The sequence below is a fragment of the Dendrobates tinctorius genome, unplaced genomic scaffold, assembly GCF_039654945.1.
Source record: "Dendrobates tinctorius isolate UK_male_01 unplaced genomic scaffold, ASM3965494v1 ptg000224l, whole genome shotgun sequence".
Taxonomy (NCBI): domain Eukaryota; kingdom Metazoa; phylum Chordata; class Amphibia; order Anura; family Dendrobatidae; genus Dendrobates; species Dendrobates tinctorius.
Window position 1 is genome coordinate 11,047,274 of NW_027361891.1, and position 18,775 is coordinate 11,066,048.

The window sequence follows — 18,775 nt, forward strand, 5'->3', positions numbered from 1 at the left end:
TTTCTTTTTTCACTGATACCTGTAAACAGGTTTTGGATGCTAATTATCACCATTAATATGCTCTGCTTTTACTTACATAGGGTATCCGGACCTGACAAGATCCCTTTCTGTCTACCTACAGTAGTAGAGCAGATATTTTTTGACGTGTACCACACTTGTGAAATATACAAATTGTTTATATAGGTGACAATACACAGTATGTACAGCAGAAATGAATAATTATATTAGTGTGAGTCAAAAGTCATGGACCAAACATGTATTTGTAAGACACCTATTGCTTTACTGATTGCACCATTACATTATGTAGTAGGCCATTAGTTATATTTCTGTGGACTATTAACTCTCATATCATCATATTAAAATCTGTCTTTAATGCAACTTACATATCTTAAATCAAACATCATGACTCGCCTTCTATTTCATTTTACTTTTTTTAAATGTATTTATAAATGTGCAAGTATAGATAGCGTTGCCATCTACAGGAGACAATATCATCAAAAATTGCAGCAGATAAACTTTAAATTACAGTACAAATATGTCTGACTGAAAGGTAACACAGGTACAATAATGTTTCCAAATCTTAGGCTGATATTGATGTGAGGGGGAGTCTCCAGATATTACAGAGCACTCATATTGATGAACATTCCGTGATCGCTGATAAGTGGGCTGGGATAGTGTCTACATCCCAACCACAGGTGATGGTTAGAACAAATTAATCCATTATACATTTCAATGCCTGAATGTTCCTTGCATTTCAATTATATCATTCAACCAAATTTTTTCTAAAATGAATCAACCATGGTTCCAGAACATGAAAAATACTATTTACTGTTGGATCTTGGAAAGAAAGACCCTGCTACTTCTTGGCTGACAAGGCCTAACCAGCAGCCTGAGTGCCGGAATAAAACGGTACAATTTTATTATAACACAGATTGTATAATTGCGTCTTCAGGAGTCGCTGCTTTGACACATAGTGTACAGTGTGAGATTATGAGATACATCTAATTAACTGTAGAGGAATCATTTCCATATACATGTTCCTTGGTCAAACCTTCCCTCCTGTATGTGTATCCCCACCTGGATCCCTCACTTACCTGTTATCCCGTAGGACAAGCAGATCACCAGCAGAACACGTAACAATGCATCCATTTTCCACCTAGCAGTCACTCCATGCTTCTGTCCAACAACTTAGATAAGTGAAGCTAACTTTAGGAAGGAAATGAGCCTTCACAGAGGGAAAAAGTCAGTGACGAGGACTTCCTTCTATTCAATTGTTTTGGGGACTCTACACCAGATTGCATGAGTCTTCAGCACTGATTTAATATCTATGTATATGTTTGTGTCTGGACCTGGTACAGAGGTCTCGGCGCAGAGCAAGAAAGACTGCAAAATAAGCAAAATCGTATGACCCATCAACCTGCTCCAGAGGGGGAGCAATGTGCTCTTAGCTGCATATCTGGGACAGATCAGGAGCTTTCTACAAAAGAGGAAATTGTTAATTTCTTAGATTTCTGCTATGTGCCGTAGCGTGTGTGGTTATGAGAACCATAACTGTGAATGGTAATGCTGTAGTATATGGAGAACCACTCTATAAAATAGATTAGTAAATTGTACAGAGGAACAGTGTGTACCAATTGTACCATAGGGATTTATTCATATACTTATACTGTATTAATGTGTCATCGGTTTTACTCTCTACTTTACATTTAGTGATATACTCGTTAATACATTGAATATTTTAATAGCGTACTATACCTCCAATTATATGATTTACATCACATTTCTATTAGATTAATTAATAAAGGGCCATGCAAAAAAAGGCAAATTAACTAAACTAACCTAATATTCAGATCGAGTAAACTTAGACAGTCTTAAAATGCTCCAAATTTACCTAAGTGGCTCATGCTGAATGATAAATCTAAAATCTTTATACTCATTTACCTAAACATACACCACCTATCTGATTATCTAGTTTATTGCAATATATACCAAATACATGCACCAATATATTTATTTTCAATGTTTTGCACCAAAATTTTGTCCCACCCCTTCCCCATTAAGCCACTCCCCCTTGTTGAGTGGTATTCATAAAAGTCCCAGTTATTCAAGCTTTCAAACTAGAATTGTGGTGTAAACATTTTAAAAATGAAAACTCAAGAGTTGAGCCTAAATTTTGCGACTTTTGGCAACTATGCGTCAGCTTATCCAAGCTCCGCCTAAATGGGTGGAGCTGGTGCATGATGAGGGCACAGTTGGGGTGTGATGCCACAGCCTGTGAAATTCATGATGAGCTGTGGTGTCCCTATGCCAGAAATGTCACTCTAGTACTTCTTCATGAATCAGGAGCATCTTACTCCAGAACACCACCGGATGAAGACCGTGAACAATGCCGGTCTTCATGAATAGTGTTCAAAGTATCTTAAACACACAAATATGGTGCATGTAGCATAGTGTGTTAGCGCAAATTGAGCCAGAATTCTGATGCATTTATCTTAATAACGCCCCTTAAATGTTGATGATGATACCAGTACTCCGTAATTTAATGGCAGCCTTATTGACAGATTGTTTTATACACAGGTTAGATAGAGAAGTAACAACCTACTTGGTGCATGTGTGTAATTGTCTTCTTGGCAGAAAGCATTGAATTGTACTGAGGCTCAGGCTACGTAGAGGCTCCTACTAACAGTCTGTGCGTGACATGAGCCATATTGAGATTATTAGCACCAGGTATGAGGCTTCATGTGATTGCAACACCATTGACTACAACTTGCCAACACTGGAGTCAGTTGGGCCAAAATTAAGATATAGATGAATCAACAGTAACCCTGCTTCCGATGTCACAGCCAACGCTAAATGCATAGCTCAGGTCTTTAGGGTATGGGCACATGCTTTTTTTTCAGATGAGTCAATATACCAAGTTTTTCAAGACAAAGCCAGGGTATTTTTTTCCTTGAGTGTCTTTTTGTTGTGTTTTTTTGGTAGTTTGATGACCTCTTATTTATCCTTTTTGGCCATCAAAGTTTTTTTGAGCCACTCCATTGCCTTGCATGGTGAAGTATGTGCCATCTTCAGAGCTGAAAACGCCAGAAAGTGATCAGGTCACTTCTGCTAACTGCTTGGCCTCTTTGGAATCATGAAGCAGTTAAAAGTTTCTCAAAAGAGTGAATATATGAACAGCAATGAATATGTTCAGTCTTTTGAGTGTTTTCTGGGCGCTTACTTAGACAGGTCTTGGAGTGGATCTGCCTGATAAAACGTTGTGTGCACATACCCTTAGAATTGCTGAGCTAGGAATGCAAAAAACAGACAAATATTACTGGAAGCTCAATTCAGGAGATTAAATGGATCTCTCTAAGCATTTACTCTACAATTCCCAGCATGTCATGACAAGCCATGGATTGGAGGTCATGGATAAAGCTTTTACTTTTGCTTGAAGCATTACAAAATGACTATTGCGCCAAGTTATCGTTCCTCAGACAACAGTTTTATTTCTTGCAGTTTCGGATATATGCTATAAAGTTGTCAGATAACATTACTCACAGGATTTACAAATACACTGTATTCAGGTTTGGAGAAGAGGCGCAGCAAGTAGTACAACTGACAGTATACAGCAAATGCATATCCAATGATTAAAGTACATTGTGCTCTGCTATATATCCTGCTGGAAAGTCACAATTGCTAATAGAACAAAGACACATCTCCATATAAAATGTTCACTGGTTCTGAACCGTTTAGATAAAAACGAAGAAACGTTATTTAATTAAAAATAAACTAATTATAGTACTCAGAACACTAGCAGCAAAAGTTTTATGTGGGCAGGAAACAAACTCACCACATAATAAGTAATAGCACTTAACAGAGTGACAACTGACAGTCCATTTACAAGACACAAAGTTTGCAAACGTTTATTTCTTATACACTGAATAATCGTAAGATCCCCAGCCACTGTGTCTGGAGCAGTAGTACGTACATTCTGTGTGGTAGATTATCCCAGGTCACAGGTATATCCACCTTCCAGGTACATACGGAAAATCCATGGACATCTTCTACACCATCCATTGCTTCTGCTGAAACTTGCAGTGCAGATACATTTAATGACAAGTATCGTCCACCCAACGGTGTCAGACGTTCCAACATTCCCGCAAAAGGTTCAGTCTTTCCCATGGAGTCTACGTTACTCCTTCAAAAAACTGCTGGTCGGTAATTCAGGCAATTACCTAAAAAGATCTTCTCTATTGCTTGGACTCTCAGATTTTCACTGAACCGTTTCTGCAGAGAGTCGACTTTCATACAGGCCCAGGGCATGGTGCACAAACTGGTACTGCTCACTGGTCTGGACCATTCCACCCCTGTTATGGACAAGAAGACACACCAGAATAAGTCACGATACCAGTGCAACAGGTTCTTCTCAGCATCATTATTATGTGTGGCCATGGACAATCACATTAGAGAAATATTTTCTAGGCAATAAAGTGGACTTACATATTGCTTCCAACAATCCAGCTTTGGAGTCCATGCAGGGTGGGGGAAAGATGACCGGGGGTAGTAAGGAGCACAGAGCCCACTGGGTGGTATCAGTAGTGAAAACAGGGCCACTACTTCACCCCCTTTACTTACCAGCACCATGGACCAGGATAGCTTGATGTCAATATTTTTCTTAAGGGCATATTAAATAATTTTTACAATTTGGCTGCATTAAAAATTTGCACAGTTTTGTTTTAAAGGGAACCTGTCATGTGAAAAAATGCTATTAACCTGGAGATATGGGGTTAACACTTTATCTGCAATTTAATAACATGTTTTTTACATAATAGGTTCCCTTTACTTTGTTTCCCTGCACATTAAACTCTGATACATGGCTATGAATCAATCAGCTGTTACAAACGCTCCCATTGGATGGTCAAGTTCTCAGTTCATCCATTTTACAACCAGTATAGACAGTGTAAAATAGGGGCTGTAGAAGGCAAATGGTAAAATATTTTTAATAAAACCCAATTACAAAGGCTATTTCTAGCCAAAAAAATACATTTATTTATGTAAGAAAAGAAAATTGTCTCCAAAGGTGGACAACCCATCTGACCAGACGATATTAATGACTGAACCTAATAAATTATTAATATCAGATCAGTAGGGTTTCATCACCGTCAGACTGTGTAATACCGGAAGAGGTATCAATGGCAGATATTATATCAGCATTTAAAGGGAACTTGTCATGTGAAAAAACGCCATTAGCCTGCAGATATGGGGTTAATCTGCCTCTAAATATCTTACTAGCATTCTGAAGCCGTGCGGGTGCTGCACTGAAAGCCTGGCTGCCAGGAGAAAATGCTCAGTACATAGTGAGGTATGGCTGCAACACACCCCGGCACTGACTGACAGCCGGCGCAGCACTGATGGCCTGTAGAGCCAGCTGTCAGTCAGTATCGGGGGCACGGTTACAGAACTATGCACTAAGCAGTGACTGAAGCCGTGCCTCTATGACTGAAATAAAATAGATTAAAGCTCATTTTCTCCTTGCAGCCAGGTTTCCAGCACGGTGGCCGCATGGCTTTAGAGCGCTATTATCTGCAGATTAACCCCTTCATGACCAAGCCTATTTTAACCTTAATGACCAAACCATTTTTTGCAATTCTGACCAGTGTCCCTTTATGAGGTAATAACTCAGGAACGCTTCAACGGATCCTAGCGATTCTGAGATTGTTTTTTCGTGACATACTGGGCTTCATGTTAGTGGTAAATTTAGGTCGATAATTTTTGCGTTTATTTGTGAAAAAATCAGAAATTTGGCAAAAATTTAGAAAATTTAGCAATTTTCAAATTTTGAATTTTTACTCTGTTAAATCAGAGTTATGTGACACAAAGTGGTTACTAAATAATATTTTCCACATGTCTACTTTACATCAGCACAATTTTGGAAACAAATTATTTTTTTGTTAGGAAGTTATAAGGGTTAAAAGTTGACCAGTGATTTCTCATTTTTACAGCAAAATTTACAAAACCATTTTTTTAGGGACCACCTCACATTTGAAGTCACTTTGAGGAGTCTATATGGCAGAAAATTCCCAAAAGTGACACCATTTTAAAAACTTCACCCCTCAAGCTACTCAAAACTATATTCAAGAAGATTATTAACCCTTCAGGTGTTTCACAGGAACTAAAGCAACGTGGAAAGAAAAAATGGACATTTTAATTTTTCCAACAAAAATTTTCTTTTAGCATCAGTTTTTTCATTTTCACATGGGCAGCAGGATAAAATGGATCCTAAAATTTGTTGGGCAATTTCTCGTGAGTGCACCGATACCTCATATGTGGTCATAAACTACTGTTTGTGTGCATGGCAGGGTTCAGAAGGGAATGAGTGCCATTTGACTTTTTGAATGGAAAACATGCTGGAATATTTAACGGTTGCCATGTCGCGTTTGGAGAGCCCCTGTGTGCCTAAACATTGGAGCTCCCCCACAAGTGACCCCATTTTGGAAACTAGACCCCCCAAGGAACTTATCTACATGCATAGTGATCACTTTGAACCCCCAGGTGCTTCACAAATTGATCCGTAAAAAAAAAGTACTTTTTTTTCACAAAAATGTTCTTTTAGCCTTAGTTTTTTCATTTTCACATGGGCAACAGGATAAAATGGATGCTAAAATTTGTTGGGCAATTTCTCTTGAGTGCACAAATACCTCATATGTGGTCATAATCCACTGTTTGGGTGCACGGCAGGGTACGGAAGGGAAGAAGTGCTATTTGACTTTTTGAATGGAAAATTAGCTCCAATCGTTATCGGACGCCATGTCGTGTTTGGAGAGCCCCTGTGTGCCTAAGCAGTGAAAACCCCCCCACAAGTGACACCATTTTGAAAACTAGACCCCTTATGGAACTTATCTAGATGTGTAGTGAGCACTTTGAACCCCCAGGTGCTTCACAAAAGTTTATAACGCAGAGCAGTGAAAATAAAAAATAATTTTTTTCTCAAAAATGATTTTTAGCACGCTATTTTTTATTTTCACAAGGGTAACAAGAGAAATTGGTCCAGTTTGTCCTGAGTAAACCAATACCCCATATGTGGGGGGAACCACTGTTTGGGCGCATGGCAGGGCTCAGAAGGGAAGGAGAACCATTTGACTTTTTGAAATGAAAATTACCTCTAATCGTTAGCGGACACCATGTTGTGTTTGGAGAGCCCCTGTGTGCCTAAACATTGGAGCACCCCCACAAATGACCCCATTTTGGAAACTAGACCCCCTAAGGAACTTATCTAGATGCATAGTGAGCACTTTGAACCCCCAAGTGCTTCACAAAAGTTTATAACGCAGTGCCGTGAAAATAAAAAATATTCTTTTTCCTCAAAAAATTATTTTTTAATGCGCAATTTTTTATTTTCACAAGGGTACCAGGAGAAACGGGATCCCAAAAGTTGTTGTCCAGTTTTTCCTGAGTATGCTGATACCCCATATGTTGGGGGGACCACTGTTTGGGCACACATCGGGGCTCGGAAGGGAAGTAGTGACATTTTGAAATGCTGACATTGATGGAATGGTCTGCGGGCATGATGTTACATTTGCAGAGGCCCTGATGTACCTAAACTGTGGAAACCCCCCACAAATGACCCCATTTTGGAAACTAGACCCCCCAAGGAACTTATTTAGATGTGTGGTGAGCACCTTGAATCCCCAAGTGCTTCACAGAAGTTTATAACGCAGAGGCGTGAAAATAAAATATCATTTTTTTCCTAAAAAAAAATGATTTTTAGCCAGCAATTTTTTTTCCACAAGGGTAACAGGAGAAATTGGACCCCAAAAGTTGTTGTCCAGTTTGTCCTGAGTACGCTGGTACCCCATATGTGGGTGGGGACCACTGGGCACACGTCGGGGCTCGGAAGGGAAGGAGTGACGTTATGAAATGCTGGCTTTGATGGAATGGTCTGCGGATGACATGTTACTTTTGCAGAGCCCCTGGTGTGCCTAAACTGTGGAACCCCCACACAAATGACCCCATTTTGGAAACTAGACCCCCCAAGGAACTTATCTAGATGTGTGGTGAGCACTTTGAACCCCAAGTGCTTCACAGAAGTTTATAACGCAAAGCTGTGAAAATAAAAAATATTTTTTTTTCCTCAAAAAATGATTTTTTAGCTCGCAAATTTTTATTTTCACAAGGGTAACAGGAGAAATTGGACCCCAAAAGTTGTTGTCCGGTTTGTCCTGAGTACATTGGTACCCATATATGGGGGGAACCATTGTTTGGGCACACGTAAGGGCTCAGAATGGAAGTAGTGACGTTTTGAAATGCAAACTTTGATGAAAAGGTCTGCGGTCGTCGTTACGTTTGCAGAGCCCCTGATGTGCCTAAACAGTAGAAACCCCCCACAAGTGACACCATTTTGGAAACTAGACCTTCCTAGGAACTTATCTAGATGTCTGGTGAGCACTTTGAACCCCCAAGTGCTTCACAGAAGTTTATAACGCAGAGACGTGAAAATAAAAAAATCATTTTTTTTCCACAAAAATAATTTTAGCCTCCAATTTTTTATTTTCCCAAGGGTAACATGAGAAATTAGACCACCAAAGTTGTTGTGCAAGGTTTCCTGAGTATGCCGATACCCCATATGTTGGGGTAAACCACTGTTTAGGCACACGTTAGGGTTTGGAAGGGAGGGAGCACCGTTTGACTTTTTGAATGCAAAATTGGCTGGAATCAATGGTTGCACCATGTCGCATTTGGAGACCCCCTGATGTGCCTAAACAGTGGAAACCCCTCAATTATAACTCCACCCCTAACCCCAACACACCCCTAACCACAGCCCTAACCCCAACACATCCCTAACCCTATCCCTAACCCTAATTCCAACCCTAACCCTAATTCCAACCCTAAACCTAGTTTTAACCATAACCCTAATTCCAACCCTAACCCTAATTCCACTTTAACCCTAATTCCACCCTAACCCTAATTCCAACCCTAACCCTAATTCCAACCTTAGCCCTAATTCCAACCCTAACCCTATTTCCAACCCTAACCCTAGACTTAGCCCTAGCAATAACCCTAGCCCTAGCCATAACCCTAGCCCTAACCCTAGCCCTAACCCTATTTCCAACCCTAACCCTAACGGAAAAATAAAAATAAAAATAATTTCTTTATTTTATTATTTGCTCCTGCCTATGGGGGTGATAAAGGGGGGTTTATTTACTTTTCATTCTATTTTGATAACTGTGAGAGTTTATCTCAGTGATCAAAATGAATGAATGAACCTGCAGCCAGTGGGCGCACTGTGCATGCGCCCGCCATTTTCCAAGATGGCGGCACCTATGAAGCATGACGGCGGGACACTGGGGGGGTGAGGGTCGGAAGGTGGGGGGAGCAGAGAGAAGGGGGAGGGGAGCAGATGATGACGGCGGCGGCACATTGCCGCCGTCAGTCGGTATCGGGGCCGATCGGCCCCATGAGCCGTGGGGGGGTCGGATCTGGGTCTCCAGCCATGTCCGATGCTACTGCAGCATCGGCCATGGCTGGTTTGTAATATTTCATCAATTTTCATTGATGAAATATTACTATCCTTATGATTGGCTGTTTCACTTTTAACAGCCAATCAGAGCGATCGTAGCCACGTGGGGGTGAAGCCACGCCCCCTGTGGTGAAGAACAAAGCCCCCTGTATCTGCAGGCCGGGTGACCTTTTAGTGACCCCGGTCACCCGACCCGCAGGGGGCTTTGAAGTCATGACGCCACATAGGCGTCACTGGTCAGATTGGCACAGGTTTTCATGACGCCTATGTGGCGTCATTGGTCGGGAAGAGGTTAAGGCTATGTGCCCACGATAATGTTTTTAAACGCTCAGGAAACTGATCCCCTTACCAGAAAATGCGCGTCTTTTTTCCGTGCATTTCTTGCGCGTTTTTGACACAAAAGACACGCGTTTTTGGTGCGCATTTTCTGGGAACATTGGGGAAGGCTAAAAACGCTCAGCAATGCGGAAATTAATGGGCATGCTGCGTTTTTAGCCGCTGCGATTCCTGAGCGTTTAAAGACGCATGCATTGGCACAAAAAGCCAAAAACGCATGCAAATTAATTTGAAGCTTCTTTTAAGCATTTCTGCAGCATCTGAGCCGGCAAAAACGTTGCGGAAACGCTTAAAAAAATGCAACGTGGGCACACAGCCTAATAGTGTTTTTTCACAAGACAGTTTCCCTTTAAAAAGGATGGATGCTTTTCTCTCAAGAAACGGCATTTGGGGTTACAAATAATCTAGTGATAGAGAACGTATAACTGGTGGAGAAATGTTGAATTTGATGGATCTGTCTCTTTTCAATTTATAGAACTATGTATATATCAAACAGCACACCCATTGATCCCCGGCTATAAGCTCTGATGACAGCCGGATGTCAACACATCAAAGAGATCTGCAATGCTGATGCCTTAGCTTCTAAATGCCGGTTAGTTGGGGTATGGATCAGAATCCCATCAATATGATATTGATGACCTATCTCTAGGCTGCATCATCACTATATTCCGACCACACAATCCCTTTAATTATATAAAGAGGAATCGCATTTATTGCCTTTCTGGAATATATTATGCGTTATTAGAAAAAATGGAGCATGACAGGCTAGAATGAAAAAAATTCTAGAAGGAGTTTCTCAATGCATTACTGTCACTTGTCTTAGTGTCTGATCCGAGTCACACCTTCCCATTTGAAAGTTGGTATTTACGCAATCCTGTCACATATTATACAAAATGACACATGGTCGGTGAGCGGCCCAGGAAAAGATTTTAAAGGTTTGAAGGGCTATCAGCTTTGCAAAATCCCTACTAGTTAGAATGGTTTACAATCTGGTCACAACATTGGGATTGCCAGCGATCAGCTGAAATCTGTGGGAATCCTGGCAGTACGTGTATGATTTCCTACACAAGTATTTGGCTATTACATATCTATTCAAATCATGGGGTTGTCTGGATAAAGTAGTCCCCTAAAGAGATACTATTGCTCTTTTTTATGGTTTTCCACTTTATCCAAGAGAGGAGGGCGGCACGGTGGCTCAGTGGTTAGCGCTGCAGCCTTGCAGCGCTGGGTTCGAGTTTGTATGTTCTCCCCGTGTTTGCGTGGGTTTCCTCTGAGTACTCCGGTTTCCTCCCACATTCTAAAGACATACTGATAGGGAATTTAGATTGTGAGCCCCATCAGGGACAGTGATGATAATGTGTGCAAAACTGTAAAGCGCTGCGGAATATGTTAGTGCTATATAAAAAATAAAGATTATTATCTTATCTTCCCCTATGAACTCATAATTTCCCAATAAGGTATATAATGTGAGTGTTCTAACCCGCCTCTATATGTTATGATTAAATGATCCCATTTCCATTTCACATATTCAGCTTAGTGGAGATGTAATTCTCCAAAATAGTTTAATAGTAGCAGAAATCTGTCCTTTGACCATCATTTGGACAGGATACATGTCAGTGTGCTTGGGGGAAATGGCAGGAAAAGCTGCCCAACGCCTGTATGAACCCCTGGTCACGTACTTACATGTGAGCACATAGCCGGCTATAAATATGGATACATTTCATCTATTTTATGTAAGTGTTATAAAATAATACATAACAGTGTAATACATTCTGACATATAATAGGCTGGTGTAAACCCTCCAGATTTTACATTCTAGAAATCTAGTAAAGCGCTGCTATTTTACACGCCACCGTATAAGACCCTACAATGCACTGCACGTACGGCACATACTGTACATTAAAGATCTCACTGTGTTTTAAGATGTGAAAAGAATTCAATATCTTTTCTTCTGGCAGGTCATTACAGGTAAGAAGAGGCTCTCAAGCCGCGTCTCTTTGATAAAATTCACTGTGCTGTCTCTAGATCCGGTAAGAAGATGAATAGATTTAACAAGTAGCTACAATAATGAGCGGTGTAAGGTTGGGTTTCTACCATATTTGCTCCCTCCAACTATACAATTTGACAGGTCTATCAATAAGGCATTCAGGTGCATACAGCAGGCCTGCATTTAGGAAGGATGGGAACAAGTGTAAATGTATGAGAGCACTCTGACGTTTGGATATATCTGCCATATGTCTGTAGTGATAATCTCCTGCTGATAAAAGGCTGATTGTATTGAAACAGCAGAACATAGCCCAGTAATTGACACACCACTGCAATCAGGGACTCTGTAGTTTACAGGATAGCCGGGCATGCGCAGGGTAGTCCAGCCACGCTGCATTGATTAGCAGCACTCTATTATTATACAATGTACAGAAAGCTGCTCAGACACCTGCCTATGGGAAGCTATAGAAACAAAATGAACAGACCAAAAAAAAAAAGGGGGGGGCTGCGCACAGATTGTACGAGGTACAAAAAAGTAGACCAAAACTAATAACATTGACCAAGAGCAGGAGCTGGTATGAGAGCAACGCATAGGAGGCCATTTAACAAGCAGAACCTAAGATAAAGACAAAATGAGCAAATATCCTGAAGTACGCAAATACTATAAGTAGTAACTAGAGTTGAGCGAAACGGGTCGAAAAAATTCAAAGGTCGGCGACTTACGCGCCAAAGTCGCGTTTCAAAAGTTTGTTTTGCGCTCTTTTTCAGCCAATCAGGATCCACGGACACTGTGGGCAACGTGATGACATAGGCACGGGTCACCACCATCTTTCAGAAGGGCATGCAAGTGATTGGCTTGCTTTGGTGGGCGTCACAGGGGGTATAAAAGGGCGTGCACGCCGACCGCCATCTTACTTCTGCCGATCTTAGTATAGGGAGAGGTTGCTGCTGATTCTGTAGGGAGAGCGTTAGGCAGGGAAGAAGACAAAAAAACTGCTTCTGCTGCTAGCGATTTGGCCTGCACAACACACAAGTCACTGTGTGTGCAGTGCAAGGGGAGGCTATATTGTGGTGTATCAGTGGTGTTGGTTGTTGGGCTGCCTTCTAAGGCTTCCTGACACGCTGGCATTGCTGTTTACCCACTGCTCCGCAAACTGCTTTTTTAAAAGCAATCCAATCTCCCTTATCCTCTCGTCACTTTGGTCACAGGCAGCTGTGCCATCGAGCGTGTCACATAGCGCTCAGATATCAGTGGGCCGCACACAATCCACAAGTGTCCAGTGTCCAAAAGTGTACGCAGAGATTCAAAATCTCCATTATCCTCTCGTCACTTTGGTCACAGGCAGCTGTGCCATCGAGCGTGTCACATAGCGCTCAGATATCAGTGGGCCGCACACAATCCACAAGTGTCCAGTGTCCAAAAGTGTACGCAGAGATTCAAAATCTCCATTATCCTCTCGTCACTTTGGTCACAGGCAGCTGTGCCATCGAGCGTGTCACATAGCGCTCAGATATCAGTGGGCCGCACACAATCCACAAGTGTCCAGTGTCCAAAAGTGTACGCAGAGATTCAAAATCTCCATTATCCTCTCGTCACTTTGGTCACAGGCAGCTGTGCCATCGAGCGTGTCACATAGCGCTCAGATATCAGTGGGCCGCACACAATCCACAAGTGTCCAGTGTCCAAAAGTGTACGCAGAGATTCAAAATCTCCATTATCCTCTCGTCACTTTGGTCACAGGCAGCTGTGCCATCGAGCGTGTCACATAGCGCTCAGATATCAGTGGGCCGCACACAATCCACAAGTGTCCAGTGTCCAAAAGTGTACGCAGAGATTCAAAATCTCCATTATCCTCTCGTCACTTTGGTCACAGGCAGCTGTGCCATCGAGCGTGTCACATAGCGCTCAGATATCAGTGGGCCGCACACAATCCACAAGTGTCCAGTGTCCAAAAGTGTACGCAGAGATTCAAAATCTCCATTATCCTCTCATCACTTTGGTCACAGGCAGCTGTGCCATCGAGCGTGTCACATAGCGCTCAGATATCAGTGGGCCGCACACAATCCACAAGTGTCCAGTGTCCAAAAGTGTACCCAGAGATTCAAAATCTCCATTATCCTCTCGTCACTTTGGTCACAGGCAGCTGTGCCATCGAGCGTGTCACATAGCGCTCAGATATCAGTGGGCCGCACACAATCCACAAGTGTCCAGTGTCCAAAAGTGTACGCAGAGATTCAAAATCTCCATTATCCTCTCGTCACTTTGGTCACAGGCAGCTGTGCCATCGAGCGTGTCACATAGCGCTCAGATATCAGTGGGCCGCACACAATCCACAAGTGTCCACTGTCCACAAGTGTACGCAGAGATTCAAAATCTCCATTATCCTCTCGTCACTTTGGTCACAGGCAGCTGTGCCATCGAGCGTGTCACATAGCGCTCAGATATCAGTGGGCCGCACACAATCCACAAGTGTCCAGTGTCCAAAAGTGTACGCAGAGATTCAAAATCTCCATTATCCTCTTGTCACTTTGGTCACAGGCAGCTGTGCCATCGAGCGTGTCACATAGCGCTCAGATATCAGTGGGCCGCACACAATCCACAAGTGTCCAGTGTCCACAAGTGTACGCAGAGATTCAAAATCTCCATTATCCTCTCGTCACTTTGGTCAGAGGCAGCTGTGCCATCGAGCGTGTCACATAGCGCTCAGATATCAGTGGGCCGCACACAATCCACAAGTGTCCAGTGTCCAAAAGTGTACGCAGAGATTCAAAATCTCCATTATCCTCTCGTCACTTTGGTCACAGGCAGCTGTGCCATCGAGCGTGTCACATAGCGCTCAGATATCAGTGGGCCGCACACAATCCACAAGTGTCCAGTGTCCAAAAGTGTATGCAGAGATTCAAAATCTCCATTATCCTCTCGTCACTTTGGTCACAGGCAGCTGTGCCATCGAGCGTGTCACATAGCGCTCAGATATCAGTGGGCCGCACACAATCCACAAGTGTCCACTGTCCACAAGTGTACGCAGAGATTCAAAATCTCCATTATCCTCTCGTCACTTTGGTCACAGGCAGCTGTGCCATCGAGCGTGTCACATAGCGCTCAGATATCAGTGGGCCGCACACAATCCACAAGTGTCCAGTGTCCAAAAGTGTACGCAGAGATTCAAAATCTCCATTATCCTCTTGTCACTTTGGTCACGGGCAGCTGTGCCATCGAGCGTGTCACATAGCGCTCAGATATCAGTGGGCCGCACACAATCCACAAGTGTCCAGTGTCCACAAGTGTACGCAGAGATTCAAAATCTCCATTATCCTCTCGTCACTTTGGTCACAGGCAGCTGTGCCATCGAGCGTGTCACATAGCACTCAGATATCAGTGGGCCGCACACAATCCACAAGTGTCCAGTGTCCAAAAGTGTACGCAGAGATTCAAAATCTCCATTATCCTCTCGTCACTTTGGTCACAGGCAGCTGTGCCATCGAGCGTGTCACATAGCGCTCAGATATCAGTGGGCCGCACACAATCCACAAGTGTCCAGTGTCCAAAAGTGTACGCAGAGATTCAAAATCTCCATTATCCTCTCGTCACTTTGGTCACAGGCAGCTGTGCCATCGAGCGTGTCACATAGCGCTCAGATATCAGTGGGCCGCACACAATCCACAAGTGTCCACTGTCCACAAGTGTACGCAGAGATTCAAAATCTCCATTATCCTCTCGTCACTTTGGTCACAGGCAGCTGTGCCATCGAGCGTGTCACATAGCGCTCAGATATCAGTGGGCCGCACACAATCCACAAGTGTCCAGTGTCCAAAAGTGTACGCAGAGATTCAAAATCTCCATTATCCTCTCGTCACTTTGGTCACAGGCAGCTGTGCCATCGAGCGTGTCACATAGCGCTCAGATATCAGTGGGCCGCACACGATCCACAAGTGTCCAGTGTCCAAAAGTGTACGCAGAGATTCAAAATCTCCATTATCCTCTCGTCACTTTGGTCACAGGCAGCTGTGCCATCGAGCATGTCACATAGCGCTCAGATATCAGTGGGCCGCACACAATCCACAAGTGTCCACTGTCCACAAGTGTGTGCAGAAATTCTAAAACTCCCCTGTCCTATAGACACCTTGTACCTTGTTTTACATTACTATATAGTTTGTTGGATTTTGTCTACATTTCTACCAAAAATGAGGAAGGCTGGTGGAAGAGGCCGTGGAATTGGGCGGGGGTTGGCAGCTGGTAATGATGGTGTTGGTGGTGGATCTGATGGTAGTGGCAAGAGCAAAATAGGACCAAATGCAGGAGGTGCTGACCCTGCGTCATCGTCTGTCTACATAAGGCCTCGAACGCTTAGTTTTCTAGGAGTTGGCAAACCGCTTTTAAAGGCAGAGCATCAGGAAAAAGTTTTGTCTTACATTGTTGACTCTGCCTCCAGCTCTATCGCCTCCTCTTCTTCAGTTGTAAAAAGTAAAAGCACTGAGTCGTCATTGGAGGCTCATGTTCATGAACCACACCTTTCCTTGTGTCCTTCACCCCAACCAAGATTGAAGGATGACGCAGGCCATACTACTGATTACTCCATGGAGCTGTTTTCACATACCATGCCTGGATTATCAAGTCAAATGGTGAATTACCCAGGCCAAGATGAATCTGACATGGAGTGCACTGATGCACAGCCGCTGATGGATGATTCTGCTGGTACCTTCACTCAGAGCACTACATTGTCCTCGCAGTGTACAGAGCCAGATTTTGACCCTGATGAGACTCAGGTGCCCCTTCCCGCACACTATACCACCATACACGGTGACACAGAGAAAGGTGCACATGACATAGAAGAGGAGGTGATGGATGACCCAGTTGTTGACCCAGATTGGCATCCATTGGGGGAAGAGGGTGCTGCTTCCAATAGCTCAGATGAGGAGCATCCACAGCAGACATCGACATCGCAACAGCTGTTATCTGGCAGGCCCAGAGCACTCCAAAGACAGGTTCCAAACATCAAAAGAGTTGCTGGACAGCTTGTCCAGAGGGTCAAAAGATCACAGCGTGCTAGGCCGCAAAATGTCTGCCAAAGTAGGAAGAGTGCAGTGTGGCAGTTTTTTGAACAAAATCCTCATGATCAGGCCAATGTTATCTGTAAGAAGTGCGCAAAGACCTTTAGCCGAGGGAAAAATCTGAAAAATTTGAATACCAGTTGCATGCTTAGACATTTAACCAGCATGCACTTGCAAGCGTGGACACAACACCAAACCTCAAGTGCCACATGTGCAACTGATCACAACGAAGGTAGTCAGCAACGCTACATTGTTTCCCCCACTGTAAGCACACCGGTTAGCACAGCAGCAAATGTTGAGGTGTCGTTGCAAGGCCACAGCAGTCAGGGAATCCCACTGTTATATCAACGAAAGACTGATTCTAGGCCATCAGAAAGAACACCAACTCCATCACCATCATCAACCCTCTCTCAGTCCGCCCTGTCCACCGCTACTTCCAACATATGCAGCTCTCAAGTCCAGCTCACCCTCCAAGACACTATGAGTAGGTCAAGAAAGTACTCAGTCTCTCATCCGCGTACACTGGGTTTGAACGCCCACATTGCCAAACTAATCTCGTTTGAGATGATGCCCTTTCGGTTGGTGGAAAGCACAGCTTTCCGCGAACTCATGGCCTATGCAGTACCACGCTATGACCTACCCAGTCGCCACTTCTTCTCTCGCAAAGCCATCCCAGCCCTCCACCATCATGTGAAAGACCGCATTGTCCATGCACTCAAGCAGTCAGTGAGCGGAAAGGTGCACCTCACAACTGATGCATGGTCCAGTCGGCATGGCCAGGGCCGTTACGTGTCCATCACTGCGCACTGGGTTAATGTGGTGGATGCAGGGTCCACAGGGGACAGCGGTGGTGGGACAGTGCTGCCTAGCCCACGGTATAGGAAACAGTTGACTGTAGGCGTTCGACCCTCCTCCTCCTCCTCCTCCTCCAGAAGCGACAGCTCGTCCACAGAGCGCAGTCGTATGAGCACTCCATCTGCAGCTGCCACTGTTGCACACGATGTGTCCCCCTATCGAGCAGCTAGTGGAAAGCATCATCAGGCTGTGTTGCAGATAATGTGTTTGGGCGACAGACACACTGCCGAGGTGCTGGCCGAGTACTTGAAGCGACAAACTGAGTCATGGCTGGGCAGTGTACATCTTGAGGCAGGCAAGGTAGTTAGTGATAACGGCCGTAATTTTGTGGCAGCCATAGCCCTTTCAAAACTCAGCCACATACCTTGCTTGGCTCACACCTTGAACCTGGTGGTGCAGTGCTTCCTCAAAAATTATCCGGAGTTAACAGCCCTGCTCCAGAAGGTGCGAAGACTGTGCGCGCACATCCGCCGGTCGCCTGTACACTCCGTTCGTATGCAGAAGCTGCAGCGATTGCTCCACCTTCCCAACCACCGCCTCATTATCGACATTGCAACAAGGTGGAACTCCACCCTGCACATGGTGGAGCGGCTGTGCGAGCAGAGGCAGGCCATAATGCATTTGTGGGAGGATACACGGCCAGGCACTTTGAGAGCAGACATGGAGTTGACAGGCGTGCAGTGGTCGAAGCTGAAAGACCTTTGTAAAGTCCTTCAGTGTTTTGAGGAATGCACACGGCTGGTAAGCGCAGACGACGCCATCCTAAGCATGAGCATCCCACTTATGCGTCTGCTCATGCAAACTTTGACGCACCTTAAGGAGCAGGCGTCTGCAGCCAATGTTGATGAGGAGGAAGAGGAGGAGGGAATCCTTGATGACATTCAGCCATTGTCTGCTCAGGGACCTCTCCTGGACGAGGTGGAGGAAGAAGAGGAGGAGGAGGAGGAGGATGATGGGGATGATTACTTAGGGGAGGAGGATGCATCTCGTGGGGCAAGTGAAAATGTTGGCGTGGCAAGGTCTGGTACAGGGTTTGTGCGTGACTGG

The 18,775-nt window shown here is 44.1% G+C and overlaps 1 protein-coding gene across 1 annotated transcript in view; it reads right to left on the bottom strand.

Annotated features, from left to right (window-relative positions):
* Positions 1–3,462: 3,462 nt before the first annotated feature.
* PTPRR (protein tyrosine phosphatase receptor type R) overlaps positions 3,463–18,775 on the bottom strand; it is a 350,468-nt gene continuing 335,155 nt past the window's right edge. The window contains exon 14 of the mRNA XM_073555527.1: positions 3,463–4,349. Coding sequence (XP_073411628.1) covers positions 4,256–4,349 — 94 coding nt within the window. The 3' untranslated portion in view covers positions 3,463–4,255. The remainder of the gene's footprint in view (positions 4,350–18,775) is intronic.